We start from the raw sequence: 12891 nt of genomic DNA, 5'->3' as shown, positions 1-12891 counted from the left end.
AGGAGAAGGAGAAGAAGGAGGAGGAGGAAGAAAAAGAGGAGGAGAAGGGAAATGGAGAAGAGGAGAAAGAGAAGGAGGAGGAGGAGGAAGATGAACAGGGGAACAACATTAGCAAGAGTGAACTTCCTTGTAGTCTTTCTGCGTCTCAGGAGATCTGGCTCCACTTTGTTGCTTGTGCAGTCTTTACCGGGTCACTTTCTGATGACCCTCCGTCCCTAGGAGAGAGCCTGCTCAGATTTTTTGTCAGGCTGCTACCTTGCATTCAGAGATCTGTGCTTTTTTTCCTGTCCCATGGCTTCAGCTAACTGCTGCCTTTCACTCTGTAAAAGCTTCACGTGCATCTGAGTATTTCCCTCACTCTCCTGCACTGCCCCCAGCCCTTAGAACAGTGTGGCCTGTCACCGAGGCTTTCCTTGCAATTCCAAGCCCTCATGCCTTTCCTCTTTCCTTTCCATCCCTTCTATGGTCTGGTTGGTCCCACTCTGCCACAAATCCAAAGATAAACAGAGCCATGGGTCTCTTCTCTTGAAGGAAAGGTTGACCCACATCTGGAATTGAGTTCACATACCTTGACATCCGCAGCTTATTGATGGATTTCTATAACTTATTGATTTTGCATATTCTCTAACGTGCTTTTGTAACTGTCTCCAACTGAAAACAAAGGCCTCTTATTCCTTTTTTAAATATTATTTATTGTTTTGGTAATGCTCTGTCAATAAAATACTTCGTAATGCATATAAAATATTTAAACAACATGTAAATTATACAATGGGGGAAGAAAAGTCTCCCAAATTCTTACCAACCTAAAGGAAGGCTGTTAGTATGACATGTATTCTTCCCATTGTTCCTATGTATCATTATCTATTGTTTTAAAAATCATTCTCAACTTTTATGCAAGTTTATTACCTGAATTTTTTTCAGTTAACTGATAACAGAATTTTCTAAAGCTGCAAAAATTCTTTATATATGCCTTGAATATATATATATTCAAGCTTAGTTAACCAGGTCTCCACTGTAACTTTAAACTTTTCAAAATATTCATCATCATAATTAATTGTTCAGTAAAGATTTTTCCATTCATTTTCCCCACTCCAAATCCTTATGCTCAATCTTAGAAGTAAAATTACAAAATCAAGAAATATGAATGACCATTTTGAAATTTTTTAAATATAATTTTAAATGCATATTGCTAAACTGCATTCCAAAATGTACAGAGCTATAAGATATGAAGTATGTTATATGATAATTTATATGGCATGCTACTATTTTATTATCATAGTCTAAAAGCATCATTCACCTTGTGTTCTATTATTAGCTTTTCTCTGCTTTTTATTAGAAATAATCACCTCATTGGTCCAGTTCAATGATATTGAAATTATTAAGAGAAAAGAATCATAGGTTCTTTAAAATCTTAGTCTTAGTTCCACTAGATATGGTGTTTATCCTTTTTTTCTAATTATGTAGCATTTATCCTGAATACACACTTGCTTAACTTTTCATTTTTCCTGTCTTACAAAAAATTTCATTTAACCATTAATAATTTATATCTCATAAATAAGCAATTTTACTTTGCCCTGCAGTGTATCAAGCCTTCTAATTCTCTTACTAGGGGATATTTACACTTTTGAATCTTCTCAAATTATCCCTTAAGGATTACAAACCATAGAAAATCATCTTTGTATTCTAATTAAGAAGGTAAAATTAGTTTATGCTAGCAAAATTCTTCAATTTAGTTAACTTCTAATTCATTTTTAAGTGAAACAATGTATACCTTGGATTTATTAATCACCCTTAATTCTATTAACCCTTGGAATACACAATAGACACAAACAATGGTTGTAAGTTTAAAATTCTGCACAAATAAAACTACAATTTGATTTAATATAATGGCCATTTAAAAGCTGTGAAAAACTTGCATTTGACATCATTTAATTTACAACTGATATTAAATAACAGGGAGTGTTTATTTTGTAAAGAAGACTGATATTTTTGCAGTATTCTGCCCTTTTCCAGTGTTGGTACTAGTTGCTTCATAGAGCATAAAACACCGTTCACAATGACAACTTTATCCACGAGCTTTCAATCCCAATTATAAAGAACAAAATAAAAGACATGCAATAGGAAGCAGGAAGATAGATCTTTCTTAAATGGGAAGGGGATTAAGGGTGGAGGGAGGGGAGAGGATGGAAGAAGGAACAAAGATGTGCTCTGCACTGGTACCAGCTCTACATAGGATGGAAATGCTAATAAAAATTAAAAATTTTTAAATGGAAAATTTTTCAGAAAATTACTAAAGCCCTCACTGAGGTGGCACAGTAGCAGTTTGTGTTAGAGAAGAGGACAGTTCTAACCCTGTGAAATTGAACAAAGACCTTCAACTCGCTTGTCTTCTTATTCTTCTCTCTCCTACTCACTCCAAAAAGCAATAGGCATAAAAACATATCTGATGTCAAGAGAGCTTATGCATGATAGGCTGTTTCCAGCATCCACGTAAAAATGATTTACACAGCAACATATTCATCCCTAGTATCAGAAGCCTATATCTCCAAGCGTCTTTCCCCATAAGGTCAAAACAATAGGAATCTAAGCATAACTTTTAAACTACTAACTGTAACTTAAAAGTAACTCTCTAGAAGTTCGCAAGGTTTATATAGGATTGTTGCACTTCAAAGAGTACCAAAGAGAACTCAAGACTGCAAGGCTCTGCTGTAGACCTTGCCATCAGCAAGCCCTGTCCTCTGACTAACAATCTAATCTCTGTTGACTCATCTTTGCGAAACAGAGCTATTGTGATGCCCTTTTTTCCTCCCCAGTTCCACAAATGTAATATTTCACATACTAATACAGTCACCTCCTGGCAGATGTAATGAAATAAAAAAAAAATTTCTAAAATGAAAATGTTTTTCAGGCATATAGAGTCCGATGAGATGTAACCATCCACTGGTAAATAAGAGTGAGTCAAAAATCATGTTGCTGATGTATATATATAATGTAAACAGAATAGAATGTAAACGTAACACACTATAACAAGGTACACATACACACACATGTATATGCACATACATTTAGAAGTATACGTGTGTGTATTTTGACCAGGTAACCCTAAGGAAAACATCAGAATGGTTCAAATGCATCTGAAAGTACTCCGACCTTGTTTTTAACTTTTATGATCTTTGTGTCACAGGAGGTTTTAACATATTATGGCTGACAATCAAGGAATGCAGAAAAATGCAAAAAAAAAAAAAAAAAAACCCAGAAATGCATAAAACCATTGTTCTGCTTTCCTTAGTAATTCAAAAATACAAACAAATGCTATTACCTTTCCTGTGCTGATATCTGGCTGCAAAAAACAGTCCGAATAATTAGCCCATGTTTTATTGGAGCTGTGAATAACACCCCACGTTCCATTGTCAGTGCAGTGTCGGAAAGCAACTCCTGTAAAGACATGAAGATGATGAGACTGCTCGGTCCCTTTTGCGTCTATTACCCAAAAAGAGACAAATTTCTGTTCAAATTAATCATCAGAAAATCCAATACCTTTATGATTGAAGTCATAGATGTAAGGAGGGCACGGGACAGCTAAAATTTTCCCCAGTGTTCCTCTGGGCCAACAGATAAGTCCATCCCATTCTGGAAAACAACTGCCCTCTGATGAGAAAAATATTAAAAAGCAAATAAAGAAAAATGAGCAGACAATAGCGAACAATTGAGAAAAACAGAACAAAATGTTTTCAACATTTCAAGTCACGGCCTGTAGCAAAGTTAACACAAACTGGTAGTTTGTGAAACTAAAATGGCGAGAATGGGCTGCAAATGTCCCAAAATTCACTTGCTTTGCCTCTTCAAAGGCCAACCGCAGGAGCCTTTGATTAGCAAAATTAGAAAATTCCAATTATCTCAGGGGTCAGTGACAGCAGGGAATATATAAGCCACACGGCTTGGGAAGCCGCTGTGGACAGCTATAGCCCAGTCCTCCCACTGTCACAGGAGTAGCTATGTCTTCAGCTCAGTGGCATAACTGCCTGCTTGGCAAATGCAAAGTTGTGAGTTTGATCCCTGGCACACACAAGAAAAAAACATGATGCACAAAACAGATTCCAGGTCCTGAATTTTTTTTTAACCACTACTTTCAGTAACATCTTGGAGTCTAACATTCATCTCAAACAGAAATCTCACAAGTCTTTATTCTTCTCCAGGTGAACCCAGGACCCACAATTCTTAACCCCACCCCACTGCCCCTGCTGCAGCCCATCCATCATGTGTCCAAGCAGAATCACGCTCTCTCTCTGCAGGACAGTTCTGTAGGTGACACAGGGGCCACCCAACTCTCCCAGCTCCACTTGCTTGTAGTCCTCAAGGTTAACTGTAAGACCTACTGGAATTACGCACAACAACCTGAGACTGCTCTGTGCCAGTCCCTCCTATCAACGAGAGAGCTGTAGCACCGTAGCCCTACAGGTCATGGGCTCCCAGGGGTTCACAGAACAGGGTGGACAGCCTTCTGTCAGTCTCCTGAAGAATAGATGGGGCATGTGCAATGGGCTCCATCGACCCTAGCAGCTTTCTTGGGTCCAGGGGATCAGCTCACAGTGAAGCTTAGCTTCCATTGTTTCTGCAGCCTATCTATAATTAATAAACTCCCTGCATGTAATTTGTTGTGTACCTGGACACTCTGCTTCCCCCAGTTCAAACTGGTTAGCAATACTGCAGTCTCGTTTCTTCTTAATGTTAACAGTCCCCAGTCCACCATCAGCTTCCAACAATCTCTGAAAAAAAAGCCCAAGTCTGGCAGTGTGAAGGTGAGGAGGACCTGCCCATTACTCACTGGCCTGAGCTTCCTGCTGGCTGTCACAGCTGCAATGCCATCCGTGCTTCCTAGATCTCAGGCTCGGTCTCCCTCGCCTCCACACTTCCTCCTTTACCTGCCCCTTATTCTTACTCAAATGTCAGCTTCTGAGTACTCTACTGAACACTGCACCTCAAAACACTCCCTACCACTTTTTCCTACTATTTATTTCTCCTAAACTCTCATCACCTTGCAATACTGTACATTGTTTTAAGTTACAAGGTTTAAGAACCCAGGGGCAGAGCTTTTCGTCTATTCTTGTCTAGTGTGTCAGCTGTGTTCCTGGAACTGCCCTTGGCATGTAGGGTGGCTTAACAAATATTCACGGCTGACGGTCTGTGCCCTTCAGACCTCTTTCCATTAATTACAGATTAAACTTCCAAGAAAATTCAGATCCCAGCTGACAGCCTTGTTCCATCTCAAGTTTCCAAGGACAGGTATCTTTAAACGCATGCTGTACTGATTTTCTATTACTATGAGATTATCACAGATTTGTCAATTTAACATAACACAAATTTATTTTTCTCCATTTCTGTAGGTCAGAAGTCTAGCACTCTCAGCTAAACTTTTGCTTATTAACTCCCAAGACCAAAATCCAGCGCTGGGCAGCACTTATTTCCTTCTGAAAACTCTGGAGAAGAACCCATTTCCTCGCTTGTCTGCAGACTTCTGTTCCGTACAAGTGCAGCCCAGAGAAGCTCTTGTGGACTGAAAGCAGAGGGCCATTTCCAGTTTTAAAAAGCTGTTTGCAGTTTTTGCTCATGGTCCCCTTGCTCTGTCTTCAAAGCCAGCAAAGCAAACTGAATGCTTCTCACATTTTAAATGTTCCTCTGCCACACATCTGGCAGATGCTTTTGTCTTCCTCTTCTAGTTTTACTGATAAGTCTGTTCACACGGGGCCACCCAGACGCTCCACTGTAATCTCCCCATCTCCACTTTCATAACTTGTTGCAGTGTAAAGCAGAACACAAAGGTATCATGTCACATGTTGGGGGTGGAAGACTCTGAAGATTCATTATTCTGGTACCACAGGGACTCTCCATTGTAACACTCTCTAAGGTTTGGGTACCAATTATGCTGACTAGAGTTGAGGATTTTTGCCCTAGCTAACGTTCACTGTGACAAGTTATTTGCTCCTGTTTGAAGTCATCATAATAGAATCTCACACAAACACTGAACTCTACCAAAAATATTTCACCATAAACCTGAAATTAACTTCTCAGCATCCACCTATCACATACAAACAAGTTCTTGGCTCGCTTTATGGGTTGCTGAAGGAATGAGAAAAAGAAAGTCTTCCCTCGCCCACCTTGTTCTCTCTTCCTTGGAAACAGCTGTGCTTTGTCACATAACGAAAGCCTGGCTTCACATATTACAGGGAACCCAGGAGCTCATCTCTGGCTCCTGCTTCAGGTGGAGAGGTCCACCTGCTGCTCTTTCCACCTCTGTCTGATTTGCTTATGCGGTGTAATGAGTCCATCTCACGTAGGTCAGAAGTTTGCCCGTCTAATCTTCTTTGCACAAGATACTCTCCTACATCTTGGGATAATCCCATATAATGTCCTCCGATGTATTTGTCTTTCACAAATCATACATCTTTATGCATTTGAACTGTTGCTACACTGTGCATCATAAACGACCCTCTAAGGTCCATACGACAACGGCTTAGGTCTCGGCTTGACACTTTTGGGAAATGGCAAGAATTGTCAGTGGTAGAGTCCAGTGGAGGTCTTCTGCTAACTGGAAATGGGTGTTTAAAGCTGACCATGGGACCCTGGCTCTTTCCTCTTTCTTCCTTTCTGTCTTCCATATCCCATCTATGAGCTAAACATTTTTGCTGTTGTTGTTTTTGCTGTGCCACATGCTCCTGCCAGGATGTGCCTTCATGGGTCCTAAGCAGTAGGGTCAATCCTTCAGGGACTAAGATCTACAACACTGTAAGCCAAATTGAACCTCTTCTCTATAAGTTAATTTCCTTTGAGGTAGGGACTTGTTATAGTAGTGGAAATCTAACACAACTCTCCAGTAGACAAATACTCAATGTCTACTGTTTTAATCTTCATGAGTAAATCTACTTCTGATGCGGAAGGGTCTTAAAATAGAGGTAATACCTGTAACCAGTTTTTAAACTGCTATGGAAAAGATTTCTTTCTCATGTTCTGAAATAGACACTTTTCTTGTTCCCTGCAAAATACTACACTACACATATAAACACACAGATACAACCCCAAAAATTCAGAACGTAACACTCCTCCAACACAATGTCTGTGTATTTCATAATTATTTGTCTGGTGGTTCTTTGACAAATGGGACAGTGAATAATTACAGAAGGTTGAAAAGACTGGTGAAGCTTTGACCTCATACAGAAAATACCAAGATATTAATTAGCATCGTCTCCTGGATTATCATGTGAGTAAATTCTTTCATTATCTGGCAAGAAACTAATTAATTGCCTAATGACTCACTGCTTTCTTTTTATACAATAATACTATTAATGACAGCACTTAAATTTTTTGTGTATGCCAGGAAAAACTAATTATTCCTGAAGCTTGCTGAACCATGATATCTACAGAGAATAATCTAGAATTTGGAGAATCTAGCTTCTATTTTTTAATCTCCTCAATTACACATAGCAAAATATGACTATGCTCAGAAGTGGATCCAAAATGAATAGTATTCTACTTTTTGTTTTCAAAAATGTCCATAGTTTTTTAACTAGGCATTTCTGTTTACATTTCCTTTTCTTTCTTTCATAAGTATCAGGAAATTTTTATGTCATTTTATTATGAAAATGTTTAAGAAATAAAGCAGAATACTGTATGACCACAGCCTAGAATTAGTAATTATTTATGTTACAATATTCATTTCATCTATTTTCTGCTCCAATTTAAAAATAAATTATAGGCAGTATAGCAGCTCAATCCTAAATATTTTGAAATGTCTCTCAATTTTAGAGCTTTTAAAAATGACAGTTTCTTAAATTAGCCAGTAAACTCAGTGTCGTTTTAATATTTCACAATTTTAAGTGAAGTGCTTTTGAGTCCATTTACACATAATTACACATTTTCATGGAAAGGTAGGCCAAAGTATGAACATATTGAATTCTATCCCATCTGTATGCAGGAGGATATCAAAAGCAATCCTTTCTCTTTTAGTATTTATTTGTCTACATCTTTCATGTTATTTACATATTCACAAATTTTGGATGTTACACAAGTTTACCCACCCAGTTAGCTCATTCTTTTATGTGCAATTATCATGGCGTATGTCTGGTTAACAATATCCACCTGTCCACTCTATTCCCCCTTCCTAGAATGTCTTTTCCACTTACTTCTCCACACATCTAATTCCCACTCCTTTATCTATAGCTATGAATATATCTGTTGGTAGAATTACACATCACTCCAAAAGATATTTACCACCCTTGTGGAACTATCAAGGCCAGGATCAAGGACAAAATCTTATTTATGCTCTTCACTGCGAACGACAGAGCCAACACACTACAGACACAGAATAGAATTTGTTGCACTAGGTAATTTCCAAGATATTTACAGCCTATAATGTTCATGTGACATCACAGAGAACGGTTCCTCGGCCCTCATAGGTAACAACGCCTCTGTGGTGATGCCTGAAATGGAGATAACAAGAGACCTGAAAAGAATGAACAGGAGCCCTCCACTTGGGCTTGGGCTCCATTTTCTAAGGTCAGGATATCATTTTCCTCACCTAACAGGAGGCACCCTCCAGTAAGCTAAACAACAGTCTCTGTGAAATGAACAAGGACCTGAGGAAAGGCAAAAAGATTTCCCAAGAGGATGACACTGGCCTGTGAGGGAAGAAGACTATGGACAGACAGGACAGCCAGCCAGAGAAGATTCAATGGAGGACTCCATGGCCAAGGCCAGGGCACTGGCGGTTCAACAAATAAAGGATGCATTGGACTGTGGAATTTTCTTGCCCAGGAATAGGATATTATTCACACCTCTCTGAAGGATGTCTTTATTCTGCTTAAAGTTACAATGATAGTGCATCTGAGTTCCCACAGCCCACTTCTAAGTCACACTTTCCTAATGTAACCGCAGAGGCTGACCTCACCTTGGCTGAGATGTAGTCACTTTTGGTATAAAAACCCTCAGAGAGTTCCTCTGGCAACCCATTCAGGTACCCACCCAGGTGCATTTACTTGGGGGCTTTTTGCTCTGGCTCTGCTTTAAATCTTGTTTCCTGCTTTCATTCTATAATAAATACTTTCGCCCAGACCTCTTTTGACTCTACCTTGTAATTCTGTCTGGGTTGAGAGCTGGACAGTCACAATGCCGATCCTCGCTAGCAGGTCTGCATGGCTGGGATACCAAGGTCAGTGTTACTTCAAGGAGCCTGAGACATCCTCTTTCTGGATACTGCTAGTCTGATCTCTCATCAAATGACCCCGAGGACAAGACATCTACAAAGGCTAAGTTAATATAAAACCTCCCTCTTTAAGACGCCTTAGAAGGCTATAAAAGAATAAAGGTGCCGTCTGAGTTTTTCCATGAAGATCATATTTAGACCTCAATCTTATCCTATTAACCAACTGGCTAAGAACTTGGGTTTTGAGTAACAAGATAAGCCTAAGGCCTAAGAAGTTTGGAAAATTAGATACTAGATCCCTCAATAAAGTTGGTGTCCCCAAAAATGACCCGCTCCTTGATTGCTGAATAAAAAGCAAAACCACCCTTCAAAAAGAGATTCATTCATTCCTCTCTTGGCTGCTGTGAGAATTAAAGAGGATGTTATGTCCTCTTTTATCTCAATCTCTTCCTTATTCATTAAAAAAATTATTTAGTTATTCTTTATGATTTTTTTAATTAAGGGGGAAAATCAAAAAAATTAGCAGGATATATTATAGTAACTTATTTGATTTCCTATTAACTTGATTTGAAGTCCTGTAATACTCCCACTATCTTGTTTTGACTGATTAGATTCTGTTCCGTTCTGTATGATAGTATCAAGTTTGAGGGTATAGGCAACTACTTTGAAGGCAATAAGATTCACTATGATGCCCATTCTGGTTTGACTATTATCTTCTTTGGAAGTCCTGTAATGTTTACAAGGTTTAGGTTTTATTGGTCTTGTTCTCTACTGTTTTGTTCAACTTTATAATACCTAATGAGATAGACAATTCTTTTTAAGGAAGCAAGAGGCATTATGGTAACCACTGTCGATAACCTTGTACTCTGTTTTTACATCATGTGCTATATCTATCCTTGGTTTTGACTGACAACTTTGTTTCGCCATATTTGACTTTATTCTCTTCCAAAAAAAACAGTAGTAAGAACTAAGGAGTAATAAAACCCAAAATGTGTAAATTTTGTTGTAAAAAAGAGAGGGAAAAAAAGCACTCTAAAGTATACAACTGCAAGTGTGTTTAGGGGTGTTAAATAGATGTCCATATTAATGTTTTGGTTGGATCATTGAACACAACTGTTTACAGTCTCACTGTTTGAATGTCCATTTTGTATGCTTTGATACTGTGACTTGAGCAACTATCTCTAAGATGATAATGTGTAATCTATTAACTGGTGATTTCTTACTGTTTTTTTTTTTTTTGTAGTTCTGTATTAATTGTACCCTTACACTGCTTTGTTTTGTTTTGTTTTTTCTTTTTCCTTTTAAATAAAAATTTTTTTAAAAAGAGAAAACAATGGGGAGGCGAGTCCTTCTGTAAAACTTCGTAACTCAGTCCCCACTCGAGCTTCAGTTCCTCTGGACTGAAGGACTTTAGTTGCTCCAGAAACCTGAAAAAGCACACAGTATCTCAGGAGGTTTGAAACCATTTTAACCAAAGACCTCAAGTACCTCATCGGAAATCAAACTCAAAGGATATAAGCTACCAGCCACAGTCATCAGCATTGGCCAGCAAAGCCTGTGGACATGAGAGTTACCAAAGGCAGAATAGGAAATACAAGTCTGGGAAAGCAAGAAGACCTTGAATGATTCATTAAAGTACAAGGGACTATCAAAATGAAATATGAAGATTTCAGAAAATAAAAATGTAATCAGAATAAGTAATGAATGCATTAGATACCTTTTAAAGCTGAACAGAGTGGTCAAACCAGAAAATAAATTTGAAGAAATCACAAATCACACCAGTAAAAAAACAAAGAAAACAAAATATATGACCTGGACCCACGAAGGACCCAAGATCTCACATTTGTTTACTTAAAGCTACAGAGGGACAGTCTTCCAGGAGAACATGGCGGACAGATAACAGCAACTACCGGCGGCTTTCTGAAAGACTCGGCTCAGAAGCCAGGAATGGTGCAGACTAAGGAGACATAAGCAGGTGGAGATATGCTCTGCTGACTCAGGAACGAACTGGGCTGAGAGAAGCCAACTTGGAATGCAGTCCTGGTGCTAAAACAGGAACAGAAAAGACTCGGTGTGGAGGCTGGAACCGCGCCATTGTAAGCCGCGATTTGGGTTTCCCGCCGCGCAGCGGCTGGCTGCCTCTACAGCGGCTCGGCAAGGGGAGAGACGTGCAGAAGCTCTGAGAACGGCAATCTGCGAACGGCAGGGAGGCGTGCACTGACTTATGGTGAGGTGAGTGAGAGAAACTGACACTCTACCACAGTTTGACTCCAGCAGAGGACTTTCTGGGCCCGAGCAGTCCTGCAGGGAGCAGGGCGCGGTGGCGACTCCAGCCACACATCCCCCTCTCGGGCGGGATTGGTGAAAAGTGCCTGGCCTGCGTGACGCTGCCGGCGGACCTGGTAGACTGTCCCAACCCAGATCCCAGAGCCTGACGGTGGCCGGGAGGGGAGACGCGTAGGCTGCCTGGTCTGTAACTCCCTGGTGCGCAGCGGTGAGCGGGAACACCTAACTGCCGCAATTCGATCAGGCTGTGGCTGACTGGGAGAGAAGCTGGGCCTCTTATATAAGCTTGCATATATAAGGAACAGAGAAGAAGAGGCAGCATGGGAAGAGGCAGCAACAAGAAAGGCTCCTCGGCCCCCAATTCTGAGAAACAGGCAATAGCAGACACCGCACCAATACACATAAGGCACCATATAGAGAGCCTCATAGACCAATTCAGGAATGAAGTTATCAACGACCTGAAGCTAGAAGTATGCAGAATAGTTAGAGAAATGCTAAGCACCACCCAAGAAAAAACAGGTGGTGGAATGGAAGAACAGAAAAAAAGGGGAGAATTGTTTGATGGAGAAAACAGAGAAAGCATAGAATACGTGAAGCAGGTTCAAAGGGACTACCAAGATACTAAGAAGTCTATAGAAGACTGGCATAACAGCTTGAAAGAAACTAAGGACAGACTATCTGAACTGGAGGGCAGACTTGTAATATGGGAGAATGAAATGAAAAACTTCTTAAAAATAACAAAGAAACAAACAGCAATAATACAAAGACAAGAAGATGATAAGAGGATCCATAACTTAAGGATTAAGAACATAAAAGAAGAAGTAGGGATGCAAACAAGTGAACTACAAAAGCTACTCACAGAAATAATCCAGGAAAATTTTCCTAATTTAGCAAAAGGTAAAGATACTCAGATGTATGAGGCATACAGGACCCCAGCTACCTACAACCCAAACAGAGCAACACCCAGGCATATAATAATAAAAATTCCAGAAATTCAATACAAGAACAGAATATTAAAAGCTGTAAGAGACAAGAAACAGACCACTTACAAGGGAACACCCATCAGAATTACAGCAGATTTCTCTGCACAAACCATCAAATCACGAAGAGCGTGGGGGGAAATAATTCAAGCATTGAAAGATAATAATCTCCAGCCAAGATTGAGATATCCTGCACAACTGTCCCTGGAAATTGATGGAAAAACAAGGTGCTTCCAGGATAAAGAGGAACTGGGGGAATTTGCAACCACCAATTCAACCCTACAGAAAGTATTGCAGGATATTCTAAAAAAAGAAAAATACAAAGAACCCAGAAATAGTGGCGGGGAGGCCACAACAAATGGAGCAGAGAACAAAATGAAGAAGACAAACTGACAGCTACTGACAGAAAAAGAGCTTAACAGAAATGAG

General features: G+C 39.6%; 1 protein-coding gene across 1 annotated transcript in view; it reads right to left on the bottom strand.

Moving 5' to 3' along the window:
* The window catches only part of Pth2r (parathyroid hormone 2 receptor), a 92024-nt gene that overhangs the window by 61602 nt on the left and 17531 nt on the right, over positions 1-12891 (bottom strand). The window contains exons 3-4 of the mRNA XM_063237386.1: positions 3538-3648; positions 3320-3435 (exon numbers count right to left, since the gene is read on the bottom strand). Coding sequence (XP_063093456.1) covers positions 3320-3435; positions 3538-3648 — 227 coding nt within the window. The remainder of the gene's footprint in view (positions 1-3319; positions 3436-3537; positions 3649-12891) is intronic.

This window comes from Cavia porcellus, unplaced genomic scaffold (assembly GCF_034190915.1).
Source record: "Cavia porcellus strain 051 isolate PalLab524CR breed Dunkin Hartley unplaced genomic scaffold, mCavPor4.1 scaffold_26, whole genome shotgun sequence".
Classification (NCBI taxonomy): domain Eukaryota; kingdom Metazoa; phylum Chordata; class Mammalia; order Rodentia; family Caviidae; genus Cavia; species Cavia porcellus.
The sequence above is the reverse complement of the archived record's forward strand: the minus strand, read 5'-3'. Positions and strand labels throughout refer to the sequence as shown.